Source organism: Nanorana parkeri, unplaced genomic scaffold, assembly GCF_000935625.1.
Source record: "Nanorana parkeri isolate BGI_ZX_2015 unplaced genomic scaffold, ASM93562v1 scaffold1749, whole genome shotgun sequence".
Classification (NCBI taxonomy): Eukaryota; Metazoa; Chordata; class Amphibia; order Anura; family Dicroglossidae; genus Nanorana; species Nanorana parkeri.
In genome coordinates this window covers 156564-178202 of record NW_017308017.1, presented here as the reverse complement: position 1 = coordinate 178202, position 21639 = coordinate 156564, and the positions used below count along the sequence as shown (strand labels likewise).

Below are 21639 nucleotides of genomic sequence, written 5' to 3'. Positions count from 1 at the left end.
CACACCTGTATACCCCCCCCCCAAATTCACACACACGCCTTCCTAGTCTGACTGAAACCCCCAAAGAGCAACGTCTGTACCGCAAAGCCCTGAGAACCCTTTATGGCTAGTGACACCCCAAAATCATTTAAACAGTGAGGCCGAGGCCCCCCACCACAGACCTTCAATACGGAATCTGCGATAATGGTTGGGATCTTCTATCCTCGAGGACTGTCTTCCCCCCGAGATCCCCCAGGCAAGATTCAACACCATTTGGGTACTCGGAACTATGTGCCAGTATTAAAATGCTCTGCAGTAATGCCTCTGCTAATTTAAAGTGCCAGGAAGAGGAAAGTTGTTGGGACCTGTATCTCACTGCCTAACCTAGGATCGCTGAACAAATTGTGTAGCTGGCAACTATGGCAACATTGGAGTTTATGGACAAAGTCTCAGCCGGCTTGAGTGGGTTTGCAATAGATCGTCAGTAATTTACTGTTGCATGCTAATCATATACAAAATTTGTTGAACCACCAAAGAAAATGAGACTCCACACCCCCAAAAATTACATAACAAAAGAAATGATGGGGCTTTAAAAGTGTCGTATCCGGATGTCGTGGGACAAAATCACATTGTCAGGGATACCGGCACAGGTGACCCCACACCTGCGCGAGTACCCACACAGGCAGACCAAACACTTATGGCCACACCGGACAGGGCAGAATGTCCGTTTAATAAACAGCAACACTAAACAACACCAAAAGCAAATATAAATAAGTAACATCAACAAGACTACAAGCAGGTAATGGCAACATGAGGAAAGCAGGTAATGGCAACAGGCGGTATCTAGGCCTGCAAATGGGTAACCGGGTTCAGGACTGGTAACAGGATTCTGGACAGAAAGCAGGGTTTACCGGAAATGGCGACAGAACTGGGGACTAAGGATTCACAGGAAACAATCAGGGTTCAAGTTTCAGGATAATCAGGAAACAATACTGAGCCATCGTCCTGACTGCAGGGAGGGTTTAAATACCCTCCCAGAAAGCACCAGGTGATGGCTAAGTGCTGGGAGACACCCGCAGGTGAGCACTGGAACTGCAGGGCTAGCTCCAGCGCCACCTGGAGGCGCTCTGGATCCTAACAGTACCCCCCCCCCCCTCAAGGAGCAGGCTCCGGATGCTCCACAAAAGTCCATCCGTGCCAGCGAAGTCCAAGGGCACCGAAGGACTACGTGGCCGCCAAGTCCACCATTCGTACCATGGCCAAAATCCAGGGTCCGGTCGAGCACCCCCCCCCACCAGGGTCAGGCAACAGGCTGAGCAGTCCACCACCAGGATCTGGCAGCAACCTCCAAAAGCCAGCGGGAATCCCAACAGGAAGGCAAGGGGCACCAGGTGTCTGCGGCGTACACCCCCCAGCACCGAGGAGCCCAGGTTGCATCGGACATACCACCTCTAAGCAGCATGGGGGGTCACTAGGGCCGACAGTGCAATCAGCCAGCCACCCGGTTACCCCCAAAGCAGTGGCCACCCGACCCAGGTCACCACGCACTTTGGGGAACGCAACGAGACCCTTCGGAAACCAGGCGGGCTCAAATGGAGCTCCCTCATTCCCCATGATATCACCACTACCCGGTCTGGGCTTGCGCACATGACCACCCCACCTAAGGTGGATTCCCGAACCCCCAGGCCCCCCAGCTGTAAGGGGCAGTATCTCGGCACCCGGACCAGAGCAGACAGTGAGCGAATGTCCCATAAAGTTCAGCTGGACAAGCCGCCAAGTCACCGGATCAGCAGAAGCAAGGAGCCGAGCAACAGGCACAAGACCAGAAGCGAGGAGCTGGGTAGCAGGCACCGGATCGTCAGAGACCAGGAGCTGTGCAGCAGGCAACGGATCGTCTCACAGACCCCCTGGTCAATAAGGGACTGGACCGCCTCACTACAATTCAACAAGGTCTCCTGTGAACATCCAGAGTAATGTTCGAAAAACCCAGCTGGATCATCCTCTAAGAACCACACCAGCGACCTGACCTGTGACAAGGTGAATGGAGGGGAGAAGTCATCACCCATATTACCACTCAAAGCTAGTTCACTACAAATCTGGATTAGGGGTTGAATATCCCCAAATGAACAACCAGTCATATCCATATAACAGTGAGCCATGCGGATACATTCCAGTAGGTCTGCTCTGGGGAAGCCCTGAAACAACTGTCTGCAGTGCTGCGGAACCTCGGATGCTAAAGGGGCATAATAGCTTATCCCCTCGAGATCCATCTTGACAGTAGAAAAAAGGGGGGGGGGAACCACTCCAAAGCCAACACGACCCCATGTGGTCGATTTGGTCATTTTGTGGGCTCAGTATTCTGTCAGGGATACCGGCACAGGTGACCCCACACCTGCGCGAGTACCCACACAGGCAGACCAAACACTTATGACCACACCGGACAGGGCAGAATGTATTATATACGGTTTAATAAACAGCAACACTAAACACCAAAAAGCAAACATAAATAAGTAACATCAACAAGACTACAAGCAGGTAATGGCAACAGGAGGAAAGGCAGGTAATGGCAACAGGAGGAAAGGCAGGTAATGGCAACAGGAGCAAAGGCAGGTAATGGCAACAGGCGGTATCTAGGACTGCAAATGGGTAACCGGGCTCAGGACACAAACAGGGTTCAGGACTGGTAACAGGATTCTGGACAGAAAGCAGGGTTTACCGGAAATGGCGACAGAACTGGGGACTCAGTATTCACAGGAAACAATCAGGGTTCAAGTTTCAGGACAATCAGGAAACAATACTGAGCCATCATCCTGACTGCAGGGAGGGTTTAAATACCCTCCCAGGAAGCACCAGGTGATGGCTAAGTGCTGGGAGACACCCGCAGGTGAGCACTGGAACTGCAGGGCTAGCTCCAGCGCCACCTGGAGGCGCTCTGGATCCTAACAGTACTCTGGATCCTAACACATATATATGGATATTCATTCATTAAAAAATTATTTTATTTTGACAACATTCATTTGTAAAATACATGATGTTTAAATATATATACAGTCAAGTTAAAAACATTATCCAGATAAAATCCTATCCCAAGGCGTAACGCCCCCCTAGACCCCATTGACACATCTCATTCTATTCAATTTTATAATTGCTTATCTTTTGACAATTTCCATGATTATCCTCTTTAATGTCAAGTTTATGTTGTGCAATGGGTCTAGCCTTCGACGCGTTTCACCAACTGGCTTCTTCAGGAAGCTTGGGAGAACGCCTATAACATATATCTAATGACCAAACAAATAAATAATATAACTAAATTTCATACCCAGTAAAAATACAATGTGAACATCCAATTACTATGTGATATAGTCAATTATATATACCATTTTTCCTGGAAATTGGTGATGAGTCAGTCCACCGGTCCGAGGGCTAACCCCTAAAATCCCAGGGAGGCAGAAAGAGGAGAGGGACACAAACGGACGGCTGAAATGGGGGAATCGGATGGCCCTCAATATACACCTAACAAGGATAAATAATAACCATAAACTACAATAATGACAGTAAATGAGGGCTCTCACACTTTATATAGAAACTACCCTATATATGCTATCAATACTAATATGTCCATATTTCTAGTATCAATGCAAGGTATAGAGTAAACCTTTGCACATTGGAGAAACTCCATTTACTTTAGTAAAGTTGAACTGATGATAATGTCATCAAATATATAGGGGGGGAAATAGAGCTGCTATATACCCAATTAGCTATACACATACCTTCAATTTCATAGGGTACCTCAAGGTAAAGGGACAATTCCTCCCAGATGAGCCATCCACCTGCACCCTCCACACTCTCCGAGTTATTCCTTGCTGCACCATACCACGCCGCTCGACATCCGGCGTGTGACGTGCGCAGCCCGGGTGGGCCAATGGTGTGCGCTTGTGCCACGCAAGGCACATTCATATGTGGGTGTTCCCGCCTAATAGAACGGGTCCCCACCCACCTTGGCAAACCGTTTATCCTTTTTAGGTGTATATTGAGGGCCATCTGATGCCCCCATTTCGGCCGTCCGTTTGTGTCCCTCTCCTCTTTCTGCCTCCTTGGGAAATACTGAAAAGGTGCTTGTTAGCACTGTATCCCCTCACATTCGGGTTTGCGGCAAAGCCAAAGCCAAGTTTGCTCCGCTGTTCGGAACCCATGATTGTTGACAAAAAATAGGAAGAGGTGACCAGGGCGTTCTAACTTGTTAAGAAGGAATTGATACATGGCTCTTTGTGGAAAAGTTTTAGAAAAGCTTGATAGTGAAAGTGAACCTTGTGCTTGGAGGCCTACTACTGGACTTTAGAACGTAACAAGTGTATCTCTTGGGTTGGTCATGGGCCAGATAGATAATCACTCTGGTGTCAGGTGGAACCATACGAGTACGAGTGGAATGTTCTTATTGAGGAGCAGCAGCCTTGTGATCTGAAACGTTAAATTAAAGTGTACCCTGTGGAAAGAAAGAGAACCATGAGGTGACCAGCAGAGGGTGTATCTTGGATTATACTCTGGACTCCTCCTTTTTTATTTATTTTTATTACCCTCTCTCTATTAAAATAAACGGTCACCATTATGCAGAAAAACTCTCAAAAGGCTAAAGGAGGGGCTGTAACACTGCCTCAGTCAAAGATAAACACTAGCAGCTGGGGAAAAATTTTATAATAGAGACTCCTAAAGGGGGTGGAAGGCAATATTGGGAGCAGGCAGCTAGGTGCTGGAAGATATACAAGATAATACCCAAGTCCTACTAGATAAATTGCCCTGGCTGCTGTGCGGGCCACATTACAAGGTCTGGCGGGCCGGATTCGGCCCGCGGGCCTTGTGTTTGCCACCCCTGGGCTAGGTAGTACTTTTTGAGATCCGGGAGAGCCAGGCCGCCTTGAGTCCAAGGCTCCTGGAGGAGACTAAGTTTAACCCGTGGAGCCTTGGAGTTCCACAGAAAGGAAGAGAACAGCTGGTTCACCCTCCTAACAAAGGCATCTGGAATACGGACTAGGGAGTTACGAAGAAAATAGAGAGGATTTTTGTTTTTATAAGACTTGTCCACCCAATCAGGGTCAAGGGCAAATGCGCCCATGCATCAAATTTATGCTTCATCGTTAGGAGCAACTGAACTAAGTTAAGATGATAAAAATCCCCAACAGTCTTCGTTATGATAACTTTAAGATATTTAATTTGGTCCACCCACGGCAAAGTGAGATCCAGGTCCGCTTGAGATCTGGTCAAGGGGTCCAGTGGCAAGATATGGGACTTCGACTAGTTCACCCACAACCCCAAAAACTCAGTAAAGGTGTCCAGGATGTCCAACACAGCACGCTGAGAGGGCCCAGCATCTGACCAGGATAAGGTCATCAGCGTACAGTGCCAAAATGTCACGGGAGCCAGGAAACCAGACCACACATAAACGCAGGTAAAATAATGTTTTTTACGAACAGAAACCAAAAACAAGCTCAGTCATGAAGGGGTTAAAGGAACATAAACATTCAGGGAGCAGCAAGGTCAGGAACAAGCCGGTCAAGTCCAATGCGGGTACATCTGCCGAGCCGGGATCACGTCCAAAGCGGGTAGTCGTCCGAGCCGGGGTGAAGTTCAAGGCGGGTAGTCGTCCAAGCCGGAATCAAGTCCAAGGCGGGTACGTCTACCGAAACGTCAGTCAGGCCGGATCATACACAGAAACATACAAAGGAACTCAGACTGCCAGAGATGCACCTTGGAGCACAAACGCAAGGGCAATGAACCTGAAGCCTGAGCAGGCTGATATAGTCAGGTGTTGCCACATCACTGTGCGACGCCCAGGCAGCAGGCAAGCGATGATGCAATCAGAGGTTATATGAGACTGCAGTCTGTACATGTCCAAAATGGCTGCCACCATGAGGACAAGGTAAGACCTTGACACAAACACACCTTAATCTCGCCCACCCGAATACCACACAGCTCAGCAGATGAGCGCAGAGCCGCCGCCAGGGGCTCCATAACCAGGGCAAATAGTCCCGGTGATAATGGGCACCCCTGACGCGTGCCCCTCTCCACCACAAAAAGTTCAGATAGGGCATGTCCTATTTTCAAAGCCGCTCTAGGATTACAGTAAAGCATACCTATCCATTCTTGGAAACACGGGCCAAATCCCACTGTGCGCAACACCTCTCATGAATCTCCAATCAACCGAGTCAAAGGCCTTGGCAATATCTAGTGACATCATCGCTCTTGTGCCTGTATCACCAGAGGACATCTGCACATGCGTACCAGAGGACATCTGCACATGCATAAAGACGCAACGCAAATTGGTGTCCAGTGGATTTGCGCGGCATGAAACCCGTCTGATCAATATTGACAAGAGACCCAGTCACTACCGAGAGGCGAGTGGCCAAAAATGTAGCGATGATCTTAAAATCCATGTTTAAGAGAGCAATGGGTCAGCAAGAATGAGTAAGGTATCTTCAGCAATGCCACCTTATCCTCCTTAGACCGCCATGCTAAACCCAGCTACTAATGGAATTGTCGCAGGAGTGCCACAAAGGTTTCTCTCACTATGGAAACAATTTTCGGGGATAGGGCACACCCCTGCCTAGTACCCCTGTATAGGTAGGGGAAGGAAGACAGTGAGTTATTAACACTGATTCTAGCCTTTGGCCCAGCACAGGGCCGCACTATCTAGAGGTGCCTTGGCGCGGCTGTGCGGCTTTCACATTTTCTGCAGAAGACGTGTATCTAAACCTCTGTTTTTAACCTTAGCGGTGAGACAAGTTTTTTTGCATGCTGGCTGGCGAGTGTGCGGTTTGTACTGTATTAGGCCCTTCCATGTGCACCTTGCTGTAAAGCTGGTAACAAATTGATGGGTGCATTTGCCATTTTTTTCCCTTGGCATGTAGTGCAGCACATTGGGTTAGCTGCAGAGTGCTATATAGATTCAGGGCAGTGCCATATCTGTACCAGTGCGACTTCGTCCCTAAAGACCCCTTCTGGGGTATGCTCATCCTAAGTGAGTAAAGCCGAGTGGGTTGTTTTCATTCTCTTGGAATGAAGACGCCTGAAATGTGAGTCTTGTTGTGGAAATTTTATCATGTCTCTCAGTGTCCGGATTTCTGCGTCACGCTCGATTGGAGCATGACCCGGATTATTCGACACTGGGGGTAAACCATTGGAGTGGATATCTTCCTGTGCTAATGGCGGAGCAGTGGTTTCTTAGCGAGTGTATGAGCGCCAGCTAGGGCCTCTGCGCAGTGCGCAGATTTATTGGCTTGGCGTGGATGCACTTGCTTTGAGGACATAGTATTATTTAAGATACATATCTGCCTTTTTGAAAGGAACGTGCTTTTGTATTTCTGATGCATCTGATCAGCGTGCTGGAGATAGTATGGCATTGTCCCGGCAGATAAGCTTCCATTCATAGGAATCATAGTAACTTTATTTGGCATTGCTCCCTGAGCACACCTGCTCGCTTCCCCATCACCATCAAGCCAGTCGAACCACTCCAACAACCAACCAGGCTCCATTGATTGGTCCACAACTATTCTTCTCCCCGGTCGTGGCGCTTCCTTTTTCTCTTTTTTGTTCTATGGTACACAGACATCCTCCAGCTTCTGGCGGACTCAAGATAGTCCATGCTTTTTGTCTTAGGGTCTGGTACTCCATTCTGTTTCTCCGCAGCTGGCTTTGACAGCTTGGCTGTTGAAGCCCAGATCCTGATAAATAAAGTCCTGTCTAGCCTGCCATTCCTACACTTCTATACTGTATGCCAGGAAGGCAACCTCTCAACCTGTTCTGCGGGTTTGTTGGTGGTTGTATGCTGTGTTATCCACCCCGCAATTCTATTGCTTTAGGACATCCCAGTAATCTCTGATTCTACCTGTGTCCCCTTTATTGTATGATCCAGAAAATACGATTTTTGACTTGCTAGTAAAATCTGTTTCTTGCAGTATAGTACACAACACAGGACCCTCCCCTCCTGATAAATCCTGCATATAACCAGTTGTCTCTGATTCTGCCTGTGTTCTAGACTGTACTCTTTAGTGAGAAGTACAGTATATAATGTCTAAGCCCATGCCCATTACCCTCCCAATTTTAGTATCATCTGCAAACACAGAAACATGACTATTTACACCTTCTCCAATATCATTAATAAACATGTATTGGGCCTAGTACAGAACCCTGAGGCACGCCACTCTCGACCTTGGACCACTGTGAAAAAGAGCCATTTATCAATACTCTCTGGACACGTTCCTGTAGCCAGTTCTCTATCCATGTACACACCATTTCATCAATGCCCATAGATTTATGCTTGTGTATTAGGCGTTTATGTGGTACTGTGTCAAATGCTTTTGCAAAATCCAGGTACACTACATCCACTCGCCAGATCTCTACTCACTTCTTCGTGGAATGTTAGCAGGTTGGTCTGACAAGAACGGTCCTTCATAAATCCATGCTGATTATCACTTATTACACCAATTATCATTTCTTCAAACAGTTTGCATACTATTAATGTTAGACTGAATGGTCTGTAGTTCCCAGGTTGGCATTTTTAACCTTTTTTTAATATTGGTACTACCGAAGCTTTACACCAATCACTTGGTACCCTTCCAGTCATTATGGAGCCCTTAAAAATGTGGAAAAACAGTCTCGCTATAACATGGCTGAGCTGTTTAAGTACCCTGGGGTGCAGGTTTATCTGGTCCTAACAATTTACTTGCATTACTTTTTTCTAGTCTTTGTTGAACCCCGGCTACTGTCAACCACTGCGGTATCTTACGTACTTAGTTACTCACATTCTTATCTCCATTAAGCCCGTCTTTTTCTTGAGTGTATACTGAGGAGAAAAATACATTAATACCTCAGCCTTCTCCTTGTCGTTTGTGATTAATCTCTGGTTCTCATCTTTTATTGGGCCTATCTGCTCTTTTTTTTACTTTTTATATATTGGAAGAATTGTTTAGGGGTTCTTCTTACAGACTGTGGCGATTTATGTTTTTTGTAATCTATTTTAGCTGCCCAGATTTTATGCTTACATATCTTATTGCATTCCTTGTAGCTCCGGAATGCCAATGCTGCCACTTCTTTTCTTTGATGTGTTGCCTTACCTTTTTATTTAGCCATGCAGGCTTAGCTCTAGATCTTTATTTTGTTGCCCAATGGTATGCACTTGGTAATAGCATTATGCAGTGTATTCTTAAAGTAATCCCACTTCTTGTCAGTGTTCATTGTTAGAAATAATTTGTCCCATTTAGTGTCATACACTAGATGACGCAGCTTATCGAAGTTTGCCTTTTTGGAATTTAGCGTCCTTGTCAAACCAACACACTTCTCACCCTGTCATCACTGTTACAAAATGTATTCATAATTGCTATGTCTGCAACTAGGTCCGCATTATTTGTGATTAATAGATCTAGAATTGCATTCTTCCTGGTTGGAACATCAACCATCTGATCCATGAACTTGTCCCGCAGCAGGTTTAGAAAAGGGCCAGCCTTTATGAGCAGTTCCATATGACCAATCAATGTCCGGATAATTAAAGTCACCCATTATAACTATATATAACTCCCTGCTTCCCAGCTATTTCTATTTTGGAATGTAGGTGAGCCTCCTCCTCATACCTTATGTTCGGGGGTTTGTAACACACACCCACAATAAGTTTACCAATAGATTCAGTCTTATCTAGTTCTATCCACAAAGACTCAACACCATCGCAACTCTCTGTCGTGAGGTCATCTCGTATGTGCAGTTAGATTGTTTTTCGCATACATGCATACATAGTTACATAGTATTTGAGGTTGAATAAAGACATTAGTCCATCAAGTCCAACCTATTAGGATCTCATTCTAGGAGTACCCGTACCCCTGTATATTACGGTCCCTTAAGAAATCGTCCAAAAGTTTCTTGAACAATTCCACATTATTTGCTGAAATCACCGCCTGTGGCAGTGAGTTCCAGACCCTAACTGATCTTACTGTGAAGAACCCCCTTCGCCCCTTGTGCTGGAATTTTTTTTCCATCAATTTTAGGTGATGGCCTCTAGTTTTTGTAACGGAGTTAATTTTAAACAGTTTATCGCTAATGTTGCTACCACCATTAAACATTTTGTACATGGAAATCATATCCCCCCTTAATCTCCTCACCTCTAATGTGAACATGTTTAAATTTAGTAGCCTCGTCTCGTAGCTCTGGTCCTCCATACCCCTAATTAGTTTGGTTGCCCTTCGCTGGACTTTTTCCAACTCAAGGACATCTTTTCTTAGTACTGGTGACCAGAACTGGACCGCGTACTCCAGATGAGGTCGAACCAATGATCTATAAAGTGGCAAAATTATAGACTTGTCCCTGCAATACATCCCCTTTTTAATACAGGACAAGACCCTGCTAGCTTTGTTTACAGCAGCCTGGCACTGCAAACTACCTTTCAGTTTGTGGTCTACAATGACCCCCAAATCCTTCTCCATTTCTGACTTCCCCAGCGGCATACCCATAATTGTATAACCCATTTGTTTATTTTTAATTCCAAAGTGCATTACTTTGCATTTATCGACATTAAACCTCATCTGCCACATTAATGCCCACTCCCCTATTTTATCCAGGTCCTCCTGTAATGTTATAGTGTCTAAGTCCGTGTCTATTACCCTCCCTATTTTGGTGTCATCCGCAAACACGGAAATATCGCTGTTAACACCCTCCCCGATGTCATTAATAAATAAGTTGAACAATATGGGACCCAGCACAGAACCCTGAGGCACACCGCTCATTACACTAGCCCAGTCTGAAAAGGTGCCATTTACAGATACCCTCTGGACACGTTCCCGTAGCCAGTTCTCTATCCACGTACACACCACCTCATCTATGCCCATAGCCCTCAGCTTGTGTAGCAAGCGTTTGTGTGGTACCGTATCAAAAGCCTTTGAGAAATCCAGATATACCACATCCACCGGCTTACCTCCGTCCATATCTCTACTTACCCCCTCATAAAAAGTTAGCAAGTTAGTTAGGCAGGAACGGTCTTTCCTGAACCCGTGCTGATTGTCATTAACTATCCCGTTTTCCTGAACAAATTCTACCAGATAATCCTTTATTATGCCCTCTAGCATTTTACAAACTACCGATGTTAGACTGACCGGCCTATAGTTCCCAGGTTGGCACCTTGCCCCCTTTTTGAATATTGGGACTACCGTAGCCCTCCGCCAATCACTGGGGATCCTACCAGTCATTAAGGAGTCCTTAAAAATGAGGATTAATGGTCTAGTTATAACCTGGCTTAATTCCTTAAGTACCTTGGGGTGCAGGTTATCCGGACCCACTGCTTTGTTTGCATTGAGCATTTTAAGTCTTTGTTGTATCCCGGTTTCTGTCAACCACTGGGGTATATTTTGAGTTAAACTGGGAGTTTTATCATGTGTGTCAAACCCGTTTCCCTCCCGAGTGTATACTGAGGAGAAAAAAGCGTTCAGCGCCTCGGCCCTCTCCTTGTCGTTTGTGACTAGCTTCCCGCTTCCATCCTTTATTGGGCCTATCTGCTCCTTTCTCACCTTTTTACTGTTAATATATTGGTAAAATTTTTTGGGGTTCTTTTTACTATCTGCGGCGATATGCTTTTCGCACTCCGTTTTAGCTGCCCGGATTTCTAGTTTGCATTTTTTGTTACATTTTTTGTAGTTAAGGAACGCCAATGCCGTCCCTTCCGTCTTATATTTTATAAATGTCGCTCTCTTGTCCTTGACGTGTTGTTTTACAGTTTTATTAAACCATATTGGTTTAGTCTTTGATCTTTTATTTTTGCTCCCTAAAGGTATACACTTTGAAGTAGCAGTATGTACTGTGTTTTTAAAACAATCCCACATCTGGTCTGTGTTTAGGTTTTGAAATAAGTTTTCCCATTTTATTTCCCCCACTAGGTTGCGCAGCTTCTCAAAGTTGGCCCTTCTGAAGTTTAGGGTTCTAGTCCTTCCAGTACACTTCCCTTTTCTGTGTTCAATATTAAAAGTAATCACATTGTGATCACTATTACCCAATGACTCCCCAATTACAATATCCTCGATTAACTCTGCATTATTAGTGACAATTAGATCTAAGATGGCATTTTTTCTGGTAGGAGTCTCCACCATCTGGTCCATGAAGTTGTCGCGCAACATGTTTAGAAATCGCCCCGCCTTTGCCGAACCCGAAGTTCCATTGGCCCAATTTATGTCTGGGTAATTGAAGTCACCCATCACGACTACATTGCCCTCTCTCCCAGCTATTCCTATCTGTGAGTGAAGATTGACTTCTCCCTCTTCCCCTATATTTGGAGGTTTATAGCAAATACCCACGAGAAGTTTACGGCTAGCGTCCGTCATATCTAGCTCCAGCCATAGAGTTTCCACGTCTTCCCCATTATTTGACGTGATATCGTCCCTTATATGCACATATAGATTATTTTTTACGTAAATGCAAACACCCCCCCCTCTTCTCCCACCTCTGTCCCTCCTAAACAGGTTATACCCCTCTATATTAGTAGCCCAGTCATGCGTGCTGTCCAGCCAGGTTTCCGCTATACCCACTATGTCGAAGTCCTCTTCAATTAACCTAATTTCAAGCTCCTCTATTTTATTTGCCAGACTTCTAGCGTTGGTGTACATACATTTAATTCCTCTCTTTTTGTGGGACAAAAGTTTACTACCTTGTTGTTCCCCACTATTTTTATTGTTATTATTCTGCCTTGATTTCGGTCGTCCGTTGTTAGTTATACTTACATGTGCCAACGGATTTCCTATATTGACTGGAGTGAGCCCACTATTATTAACTCCTTTTTTACTACTTTCTGTGTTATTTTTATCTATGATTAAATTATCAACGTTTAGTTTAAGTAATTTTATTTTTATACCCTCCCCCCCACTTTCTAGTTTAAAAGCTCCTCCAGTCTTTCTACCATTTTCCCTCCCAGGAATGCTGCACCTTTCCCATTAAGATGCAGCCCGTCTCGGCTGAAGAGCCGATAGCCGACTGCGAAGTCAGCCCAGTTCTCCAGGAAACCAAAACCTTCCTTCTGACACCAGCTCCGGAGCCACTTGTTAAGCTCCCTCAACTCGCGCTGTCTGTCCGGAGTGGCTCTTGGCACCGGCAGTATCTCTGAGAAAACTACCGTGGAGGTCCTTTCCTTCATCCTAGCACCTAGGTCTCTGAACTCCTGTTTAAGGACACTCCAATTTCCTCCTATTTTGTCATTGGTGCCGATGTGCACCATGACAACGGGGTCGTGCCCAACCCCATCTAGTAATCTGTCAATTCGTTCCGCAATGTGTCGAACACGAGCCCCCGGCAGGCAGCACACTGTTCGACGCTCACGGTTCCGATGACAGATTACCCTGTCAGTCCGCCTGATGATGGAGTCTCCCACCACCAGGATCTGCCTCTCCTGACCCTCCATCCTGCTCCCGTCCTCGCCGGAGCACTCACTCCCCCTGCGGATATAGGATGAGTCGCGCTCCAGCAGTGTCCCCCCTGAACTGATGTCCCCAATATCCTGCAACTTGGCAAATTTATTGGGGTGAATCAGATCAGGGCTGACCTCTCTAGCACTCTTCCCCCATACCCCTCCCCCCCTTCTACCAACTCTATCCCTCCTGAACATGATGAAACAAAATTCTCTGTATAATAATCTCACGGCTGGCTCCACCCAGTTGTAATGACAGATCAGCATTCCCAAATGACCTGGGGACACTGATCTATCATTAAACAATAACAACCGGCCGTAGCCGGCTGTGACGTGACGGACTGCTCAGCCCAGTTGTTATTCATTGGCTGGGACCTTCTAGAACAGCGGTCGCCAACCAATGATCTGCGGACCTCTAGTGGTCCACGAGAGAACATCTTGGTGGTCCGCAATTGCCCCCCCCGGGCCCCTCTAATACAGTGCAGGCTGGGCCGTCATTGAATCGGCCCGGCGGCTGCCTCTCTCTGGCTCAAGCAGCGGCTGTCACAAGGAATGCGCGGCTCTCAGTACAGGTAGCACAGGCTGCCAGTGATCTGAGAAGCTGCGTGTTCCTTATCATAGCCGTTGCTGCGGTTTGTCTGATCGCCTCGCGTACAGTGTGGGCTCTGTAGGAGGCGGGGCATCTCGTCAGTACCCGAACTGAGCAGGCTTCGGGACATAGAAAAAGTGGGGGGAAGCCAGGTAATAGTGGCTCAGTGTGGGGGAAGGGGAGGCACAGGGGTGTTTGGGGGCAGTGCTAAAGCTAGGGGGGCATGTTTACGCTGTAAATGTATTTATATTTTTACAAAATTCATATTAGTGGTCCGCGGGATTTAAAATTATGAATTTAGTGCTCCATGAGGTCCAAAAGCTTGGCGACCGCTGTGCTAGAAGACTCTAGCAGGTCCCTGCCAATAGGAAACAATTGGGCAGAGCTAGCTGTCACTGCTAGCTCCGCCCAATAGTTTTTTTATTATTCATTTTTTTTAAACTTTATTTTTTAATTTGACTTTATTTACATTTGAAAAATATTTTATCAACTTTTTTTTTAACTCTTCATTTATTTTCTATTCTGCTCCGTACCACGGAGGTACGGAGCAGAATAGCCGAGCCAAATGCCGCTCGGCTGCATTCGACTATTCACTCACTGCCGTTCGGCCCCTATGAGAAAAGTGAGCTGCTGGAGCTTCGTCAAAGTCCTTGTGCACTTCGAGCATGTTCGGCTGACCGAAGTACAGCCGATGTACGGCTGAAATCAGCCGTACTGAGCCAGAGTGAATAGCCGAACGTTGTTCGGCTCACTTCGGTTGGGTTATTCACTTGGCTGCCTTCGGCAGCTTTGTGAATAACCCCCTAAATGTGAAATGTAACCATTCTATAAATGCTGTGTTTGGCATTTTTGTTATCGATTGAGCGGTGTCAATGGGCTTTTGCTCACGTCAAAAATGCTTCCCCATAAAAGTAGGATGCAAAAGCAGCTTGAAGGAGGTCGAGACGAACTCTTACCTCAGAAGCAACTGATATCAAATACAATTTGAATGCACCTGAAAGGAAGCTGCATTTGCCCGTAGTATTAAGGGATTTGGTGTTTATCCTCTGAACACCAACAGTAAAATATACTTTTCCTTTGTAATCCTTAAAGGAGAACTATGAGGTGAGTGCTGGATGGGAAGGGGGTTTAACACCGCGGATGTCAACTGGTTAAAATTATACACTACTAAAGCTATTACTAAGCTGCTTCCGGCATTGTGTCATGATATTTTTCATATAGCTTTATCATCTAGAAGTCTGATTTTTTTTTTTTCTCTGTTGTTTTAACAGGATGTTTCTTTGGATATCTCACAAGATGTAGACACTCTCTCTGAAACACTCACCTTTCCTGTCTCTGACAAGTCTAAATCTGTGAAGAGCCCAAAGTGAGTCATGACTCTGCTTTTTTTAAACGTATTGTGAGGGGGGGGGAGGGGGGGGGGCATAGTTACAGAAATCAAAGATGTTTTCTTAATTTGTAACATTCCTCTGTTTCCAGCTTGACACCCCAAAGCAAAAGAAGTGTCTCTGTAAAAGAGAAACCCCCCAACAAAGTACTCTCAGAGAGAGGTCAGAGTACAGAGAGTGAGAGAGGGACAGAAATGGGACAGAGCATACAGGTATGTTTATAAAAATCTAACATTATTGGGTGTATTTATTAAACAATTTTGTATATATTCAAGCAGACCTTTCATGAAAAAAGAAGGCTTGCTTTACTGTCAGATATCCAGCCCCCAAACACAATTTCCTTTTAAAAAAATTATTTTTTTCTAAAAACAAAAAAACCCCTCAACCTTAGCTTCTGGGGGAAGGGGGTAAGAGCGTGAAGGTTGGCACGGAAGACATTACTCTGCTTCATAGGACCACAAAAAACATAAGAAACAACTTGGGGCTTTCGAGGTGCCAAGAACTGAATGACAATATGTATCTAAAATTCAATTTTTTATTGATATAAATATACATTAAATGTTTGTAAAACAAAAATTACCATGTGTCCATTTTGTTTGTTGCGATCAAATAGAAAATAATAACATACACAGTTGACTGCATCAATATAACAAATAATTTACTTAATTGTACAGCCTCGACGCGTTTCTATTGCTTCCTCAAGATTATTGATGTTGTTTTTTGTGGTCTAATTAATCAGGGGTCTCTGAGGAAGTTGTCCAAATGCTTTTTGAATGATTCAACCCTCTCAGCTGATACCACTGCTTGTGGCAGCGAGTTCCAGACCCTAACTGCTCAAACTGAGAAGAAGCCGCTATGCCCCTTGTGGATAAATCTTTTCTCCACCAGTTTTAGGCGGTGGCCTCTAGGCCTTGTTATGGAGTTTACAGTAAAAAGTTTATTGCTGATGTTGCCATCAACACTGAACATCTTGTACATCAAAATCATGTCCCCCCTTAATCTCCTCGCTTCCAGCGTGAACATGTTTAGATTTAGTAACCTTGTCTCATAGCTTTGGTCCTTCATCCCCTTAATTGGTTTAGTTGCCCTTCTCTGGACCCTTTCCAGCTCAAGGACATACTTTCTGTATATTGGTGACCAAAACTGGACCGCATACTCCAGATGAGGCAGAACCAGTGATCTGTAAAGTGGCAAAGTTATAGATTTTGTCTCTACAGTATTTTCCCTTTTTAATACAAGACAGTACTCTGCTCGCATTGTTTACCGCAGCCTGGCATTTATTCAATCTGTGGTCTACTATGACCCCCAAATCTTTTTCCATTTCTGACTTCCCTAGTGGAGTTCCCACTAATGTGTATTCCGCTTGCCTGTTTTTAACCCCAAAGTGCATTACTTTACATTTATCAACATTAAACCTCATCTGCCCACTCCCCTATTTTATCCAGGTCCTCCTGTAGTGTTATAGTGTCTAGGTCCGTGTCCATTACCCTCCCAATTTTAATATCATGAGCAAACACGGAAACATGGCTATTTATGCCCTCCCCGATGTCGTTAATAAACAGGTGGAATAGTATGGGGCCTAGCACTGAACCCTGGGGCACGCCACTCATGACCCTAGACCAATCTGAAAAGGAGCCATTTATCGATATTCTCTGGACACGTTCCTTTAGCCAGTTTTCTATCCATGTACTCACCATTTCATCTATGCCCATAGACCTCAGCTTGTGTACTAAGCGTTCATGTGGTACTGTGTCAAGCGCTTTCCTAAATCCATGCTGGTTATCATTTATTATACCATTTTGAAGAACAAACTCTACCAAATAGTCCTTTATCATTCCCTCTAATAGTTTGTATACTATTGATGTTAGACTGACTAGTCTGTAGTTCCAAGGTTGGCATCTTGACCCTTTTTTGAATATCGATACTACCGGAGCTTTCCCCCAGTCACTTGGTACTCTGCCAGTCATTAAGGAGTCCTTGAAAATGAGCAATAATGGTCTCGCTATTACCTGGCTGAGTTCTTTAAGTACCTTGGGGTGCAGGTTATCTGGTCCTAATGCTTTATTTGCATTAAGTTTTTTAAGTCTATGTTGAACCGCAGCTACCGTCTACCACTGGGGTATGTTTTGTAATGAGCTACTTGCTTTCTTATCTACATTAAACCCATCTTTTTCCAGAGTGTATGCTGAGGAGAAAAAATTATTCAACACCTCGGCCCTCTCCCTGTCGTTTGTGACTAATCTCCCATTTTCATCTTTTATTGGGCCTATCTGCTCTTTTCTTACCTTTTTTACTGTTTATGTATTGGTAGAATTTTTTGGGGTTCCTCTTACTGACTGTGGCGATATGCTTTTCGCACTCTATTTTAGCTGCCCGGATTTCATGTTTACATCTTTTATGACATTCCTTATAGTTCTGGAATGCCAATGCCGTCCCCTCCATCTTATATTTTTTAAATGCCACACTCTTGTCTTTGATGTGTTGTTTTACTGTTTTATTTAGCCATACAGGCTTAGTTATTGATCTTTTATTTTTGTTACCCAATGGTATGCACTTGGTAATAGCGTTATGTAATGTATTCTTAAAACAATCCCACTTCTCGTGAGTGTTCAGTGTTAGAAATAAGTTGTCCCATTTGTTGTCGCATACTAGCTGGTGCAGCTTATCAAAGTTTGCCTTTCTGAAGTTTAGTGTTCTTGTCCGACTAACACACTTCTCTTTTCTGTGCCCAATATTAAAAGTAATCACATTGTGATCACTATTACCCAGCGTCTCCCCAGTCGCTATGTCTGCAACTGTCCGCATTATTGGAAATTATTAAATCTAGTATTGCATTTTTCCTAGTTGGAACCTCAACAATTTGATCCATGAAATTGTCCCGCAACAGGTTCAGAAAATGTCCCGCTTTTATCGAATGAGAGGTTCCATTAGACCAATCGATGTCCGTATAATTAAAGTCGCCCATTACAACAACATTACTCTGCTTCCCAGCTATTTCTATTTGGAAGCAAGCCTCTTCCTCCTCTTCCCCTATATATCGGGGGTTTATAACGCACACCCACAATTCGTTTACGACTAGCATCAGTCTTATCTAGTTCTAGCAACAAGGACTCTACATCATCGCGACTCCCTGCCGTGATGTCCTCCCGTATGTGCACAGCTGTAGAGCCGGTAACCGACTGAGAAGTCAGCCCAGTTCTCCAGGACACCAAAGCCCTCTTTCCAACACCAGCTCCGGAGCCACTTGTTAAGTTCCCTCAACTCTCGCTGTCTCTCTTGAGTGGCTCGTGGCACCGGCAGTATCTCAGAGAATACTACCGTGGAGGTCCTTTTCTTCAACCTAGCACCTAAGTCTCTAAAATCTCTTTTTAGGACACTCCATTTGCCTCCTATTTTGTCATTGGTGCCGATGTTCACCATGACAGCTGGGTCGTGCCCAACCCCATCTAGTAACCTGTCCATCCGTTCCGCAATGTGTCGAACACGAGCCCCCGGTAAGCAACAAACTGTTCGGAACGTTTCCCAGTGGCTCACAGCAACTATATGGATGACTTAGCTGACACCTTGTAACAGTTGTCTGGACAGCCTACTGTCAGTTTAGCTATGCATGCCACTGTGGCTCAAATATTGGTCAGTGAAGCTGCCATGTAATAAATGGCTTGAGAGGATTCCCTTCAGGGGAGAATGTCTCTTCATAGAGGATTGGATTTTCGGTAATTTTTCCTTAATATAGTAAAAAAATAAAACCCCCAGTGGTGAATAAATACCACCAAAAGAAAGCTCTATCTGTCCCCAAAAAATGGTATAAAATTCATTTCAGTACAGCGCTGCATGACGGAATAAATGTCAGTTAAAGTACCGCAGCGCTGAATACTGAAAAATGGCCTGGATGGGAAAGGGGTTTAACACCGCCGATGTCAACTGGTTAAAAAAGTTACTGGGAATAAGAGGACTCCCTCCAGATAATGGAAACTTTGAAATTCCTCCCAGTAAGCCTACTTTGGACTCATCCAGGACAAGCCCCAATGGTTCCTCTCAGCTGTTTACTTCTAAATCAGAACCTGGAACCCAGTTTAGCCCATTTCCACAAGTTTGGGTCAAGACGTCCAGTGTCTTTGGATTCAGTCTGTCATTTTTCCAGAGTTACAAACTTGAATTTCCTTCCTACTCCGCTCCTCAGTTTATGCCTACCAGTCTGCCCTCTTCACTCCAGTGGAAAGAGGGATTGCAGCAGCTGCTGATGTCAGGAGTTATCGTGCCTGTAACTGAGGTTCCAAGGCTTTTATTTCAACTTATTCACGGTTCCAAAATAAGTATTTGCCTCCCTACCCAACAGGGGATTTCTTTGCTTCAGTAGATATCAAGGATGCCTACTTGCAACTTTTCTCTGCACCAACTATTTCCGCATTTTGCTTTGGGAGACAAACTTTTCCAATTTGTGGTGCTTCTGTTTGGCCCAACAAGTATTTACAAAGGTTCAGGCTTCTGTACTCGCACTGTTGCATTTTTAGGGATACTTGGATGCCCTTCTGCTAAATGTTTGGTCCGAAGAGATATTCTCAGCCAACTCCCAAAGAACAGTTTGGATGCTACAGTGTTTCAGGTGGATCCTGAACCTTTAAAAGTCAGCATTGGATCCAACTCACCACCTGGAGTAACTGGGCCTTCTTCTAAATATGGACCAGACCCTGGTGTTTCTTCCCTCATTGAAGGTTCTCTCTCTCCATTCATAGGTGCAAACTCTCCAAGCCAAAGACCACTACTCAGTGAGGTTCTGCATGAGGGTCCTAGGTCTGATGGTGGCCTCCTTCAAGGCAGTGCCATAGATTAAGTTTCAGTGCAGACCACTGTTACTGAGTATCCTTGCTGCTTGGGACAAACAGAATCACTCTCTGAATTGTCTTATGCAATTCTCAGCCAAGTTGAGGTTTTTGCTGGCTTGGCAGATCCCATAGCTGGAGATAGGGAAGTGTAGTAGGGGGTGCAGCCAATTGTAGCACCTTTATACAGCTAAAGCAGAAATAACCAGCACTCCTTAAACACTATGTATTAAAATCAGAGCTGTTAATAGCTTACGAACCTCAACAACAAACTGGATATGTTTGTATTCTGGTAAAGGGATCCACAATGTTTAAAAATCCTGCCTCTGCTTCACAGGATCGAGGCAGAGGACATTCCAGTGATCCTTGTGGCTTCCAACTGGGAAAACAAAATACGATAGGCGGAGTTCCTTCGGCTTCTGGTAGACTTCCTGTAGCCACTTCCAGACCGCTTGGACCTTCTTTTTCGGGGTCCGATATTCCATCCTGCTTCTCGGTCACTCACATTGATGGCTTGACTTTTGAAGCCCAGGTCCAGAGGGATAGATCATCATTTAGCCCTGAGCAGTCTCAAGGGACAAATATGGGCCTTGGCCATCCTTTTTTCAGCAGCCACTAGCCTCTTATTCTTTGGTAAAGGACTTTGTACATGGGGAGCTCATGTAGCTCCCTAGAGGCCCTCCTGTAAGGATGTGGAATCTCAATCTGATGCATTCGTCTATTCAGCGAGCTCCCTTTTGAACCTATCAGAGATATCGCTCTGGTGGGTTTGGTGTCCTCCTTTCATCTTAATGAGGTCATCATCCTTCACTCCTTTTATCCTGCTCTGAAACTTCCTAGGGAGGTTTCCCCCCCACTTAATGGATGTGGTTCCGGCTGTCTCAGTTACAGCTTTGTTCAGGTAATCCAATTGCCTCTTTGTCCTTCCTGAAGGATCTTGCAGGAGGCTCCCTGCGTCTTGTTTCACCATTTTTTTATCATGCATATTTTGCAAAAAGTAGAGCTCTGCCTTTCCTGTGAAGGCACATTTTACTGGATCCGTCAGTGTCTCTTGGGCTTTTCAGCTAAGATTTGCTCTGCAGATTTTTAAGGCTTCTACCTGGTCTTCTGTTCATGTTCCTGTTTACTAAGTTTCATCTGGTGGATGTTCTAGCCTCTGCTGATGCCCATTTTTTGTTTGTAAAACATTTTATTAAAATATTTTGTGCAAAAAGACAACATACGAATAGCATAGTACAGTGTCATTGCCATCTAAAATGAACATTCAAAGATTTACTAGTCGATATCAGTGCATGGAAGTACTACTTTATACAACCATAAAGAAGCAGCATCATAGCTTGTCACAGATTTCAGAACACTAATACCTGGAAAGAACAATCTCGTTTTAGATGGCATTTGAAGCACAGACAAACCAATTTGTATCTATAATCATAAATGGCT

General features: G+C 44.9%; 1 protein-coding gene across 1 annotated transcript in view; it reads left to right on the top strand.

The window, feature by feature from the left end:
* LOC108799531 (phosphofurin acidic cluster sorting protein 1-like) overlaps positions 1-21639 on the top strand; it is a 235587-nt gene that overhangs the window by 92056 nt on the left and 121892 nt on the right. Inside the window, exons 10-11 of the mRNA XM_018571396.1 lie at positions 15263-15357; positions 15471-15591. Coding sequence (XP_018426898.1) covers positions 15263-15357; positions 15471-15591 — 216 coding nt within the window. The remainder of the gene's footprint in view (positions 1-15262; positions 15358-15470; positions 15592-21639) is intronic.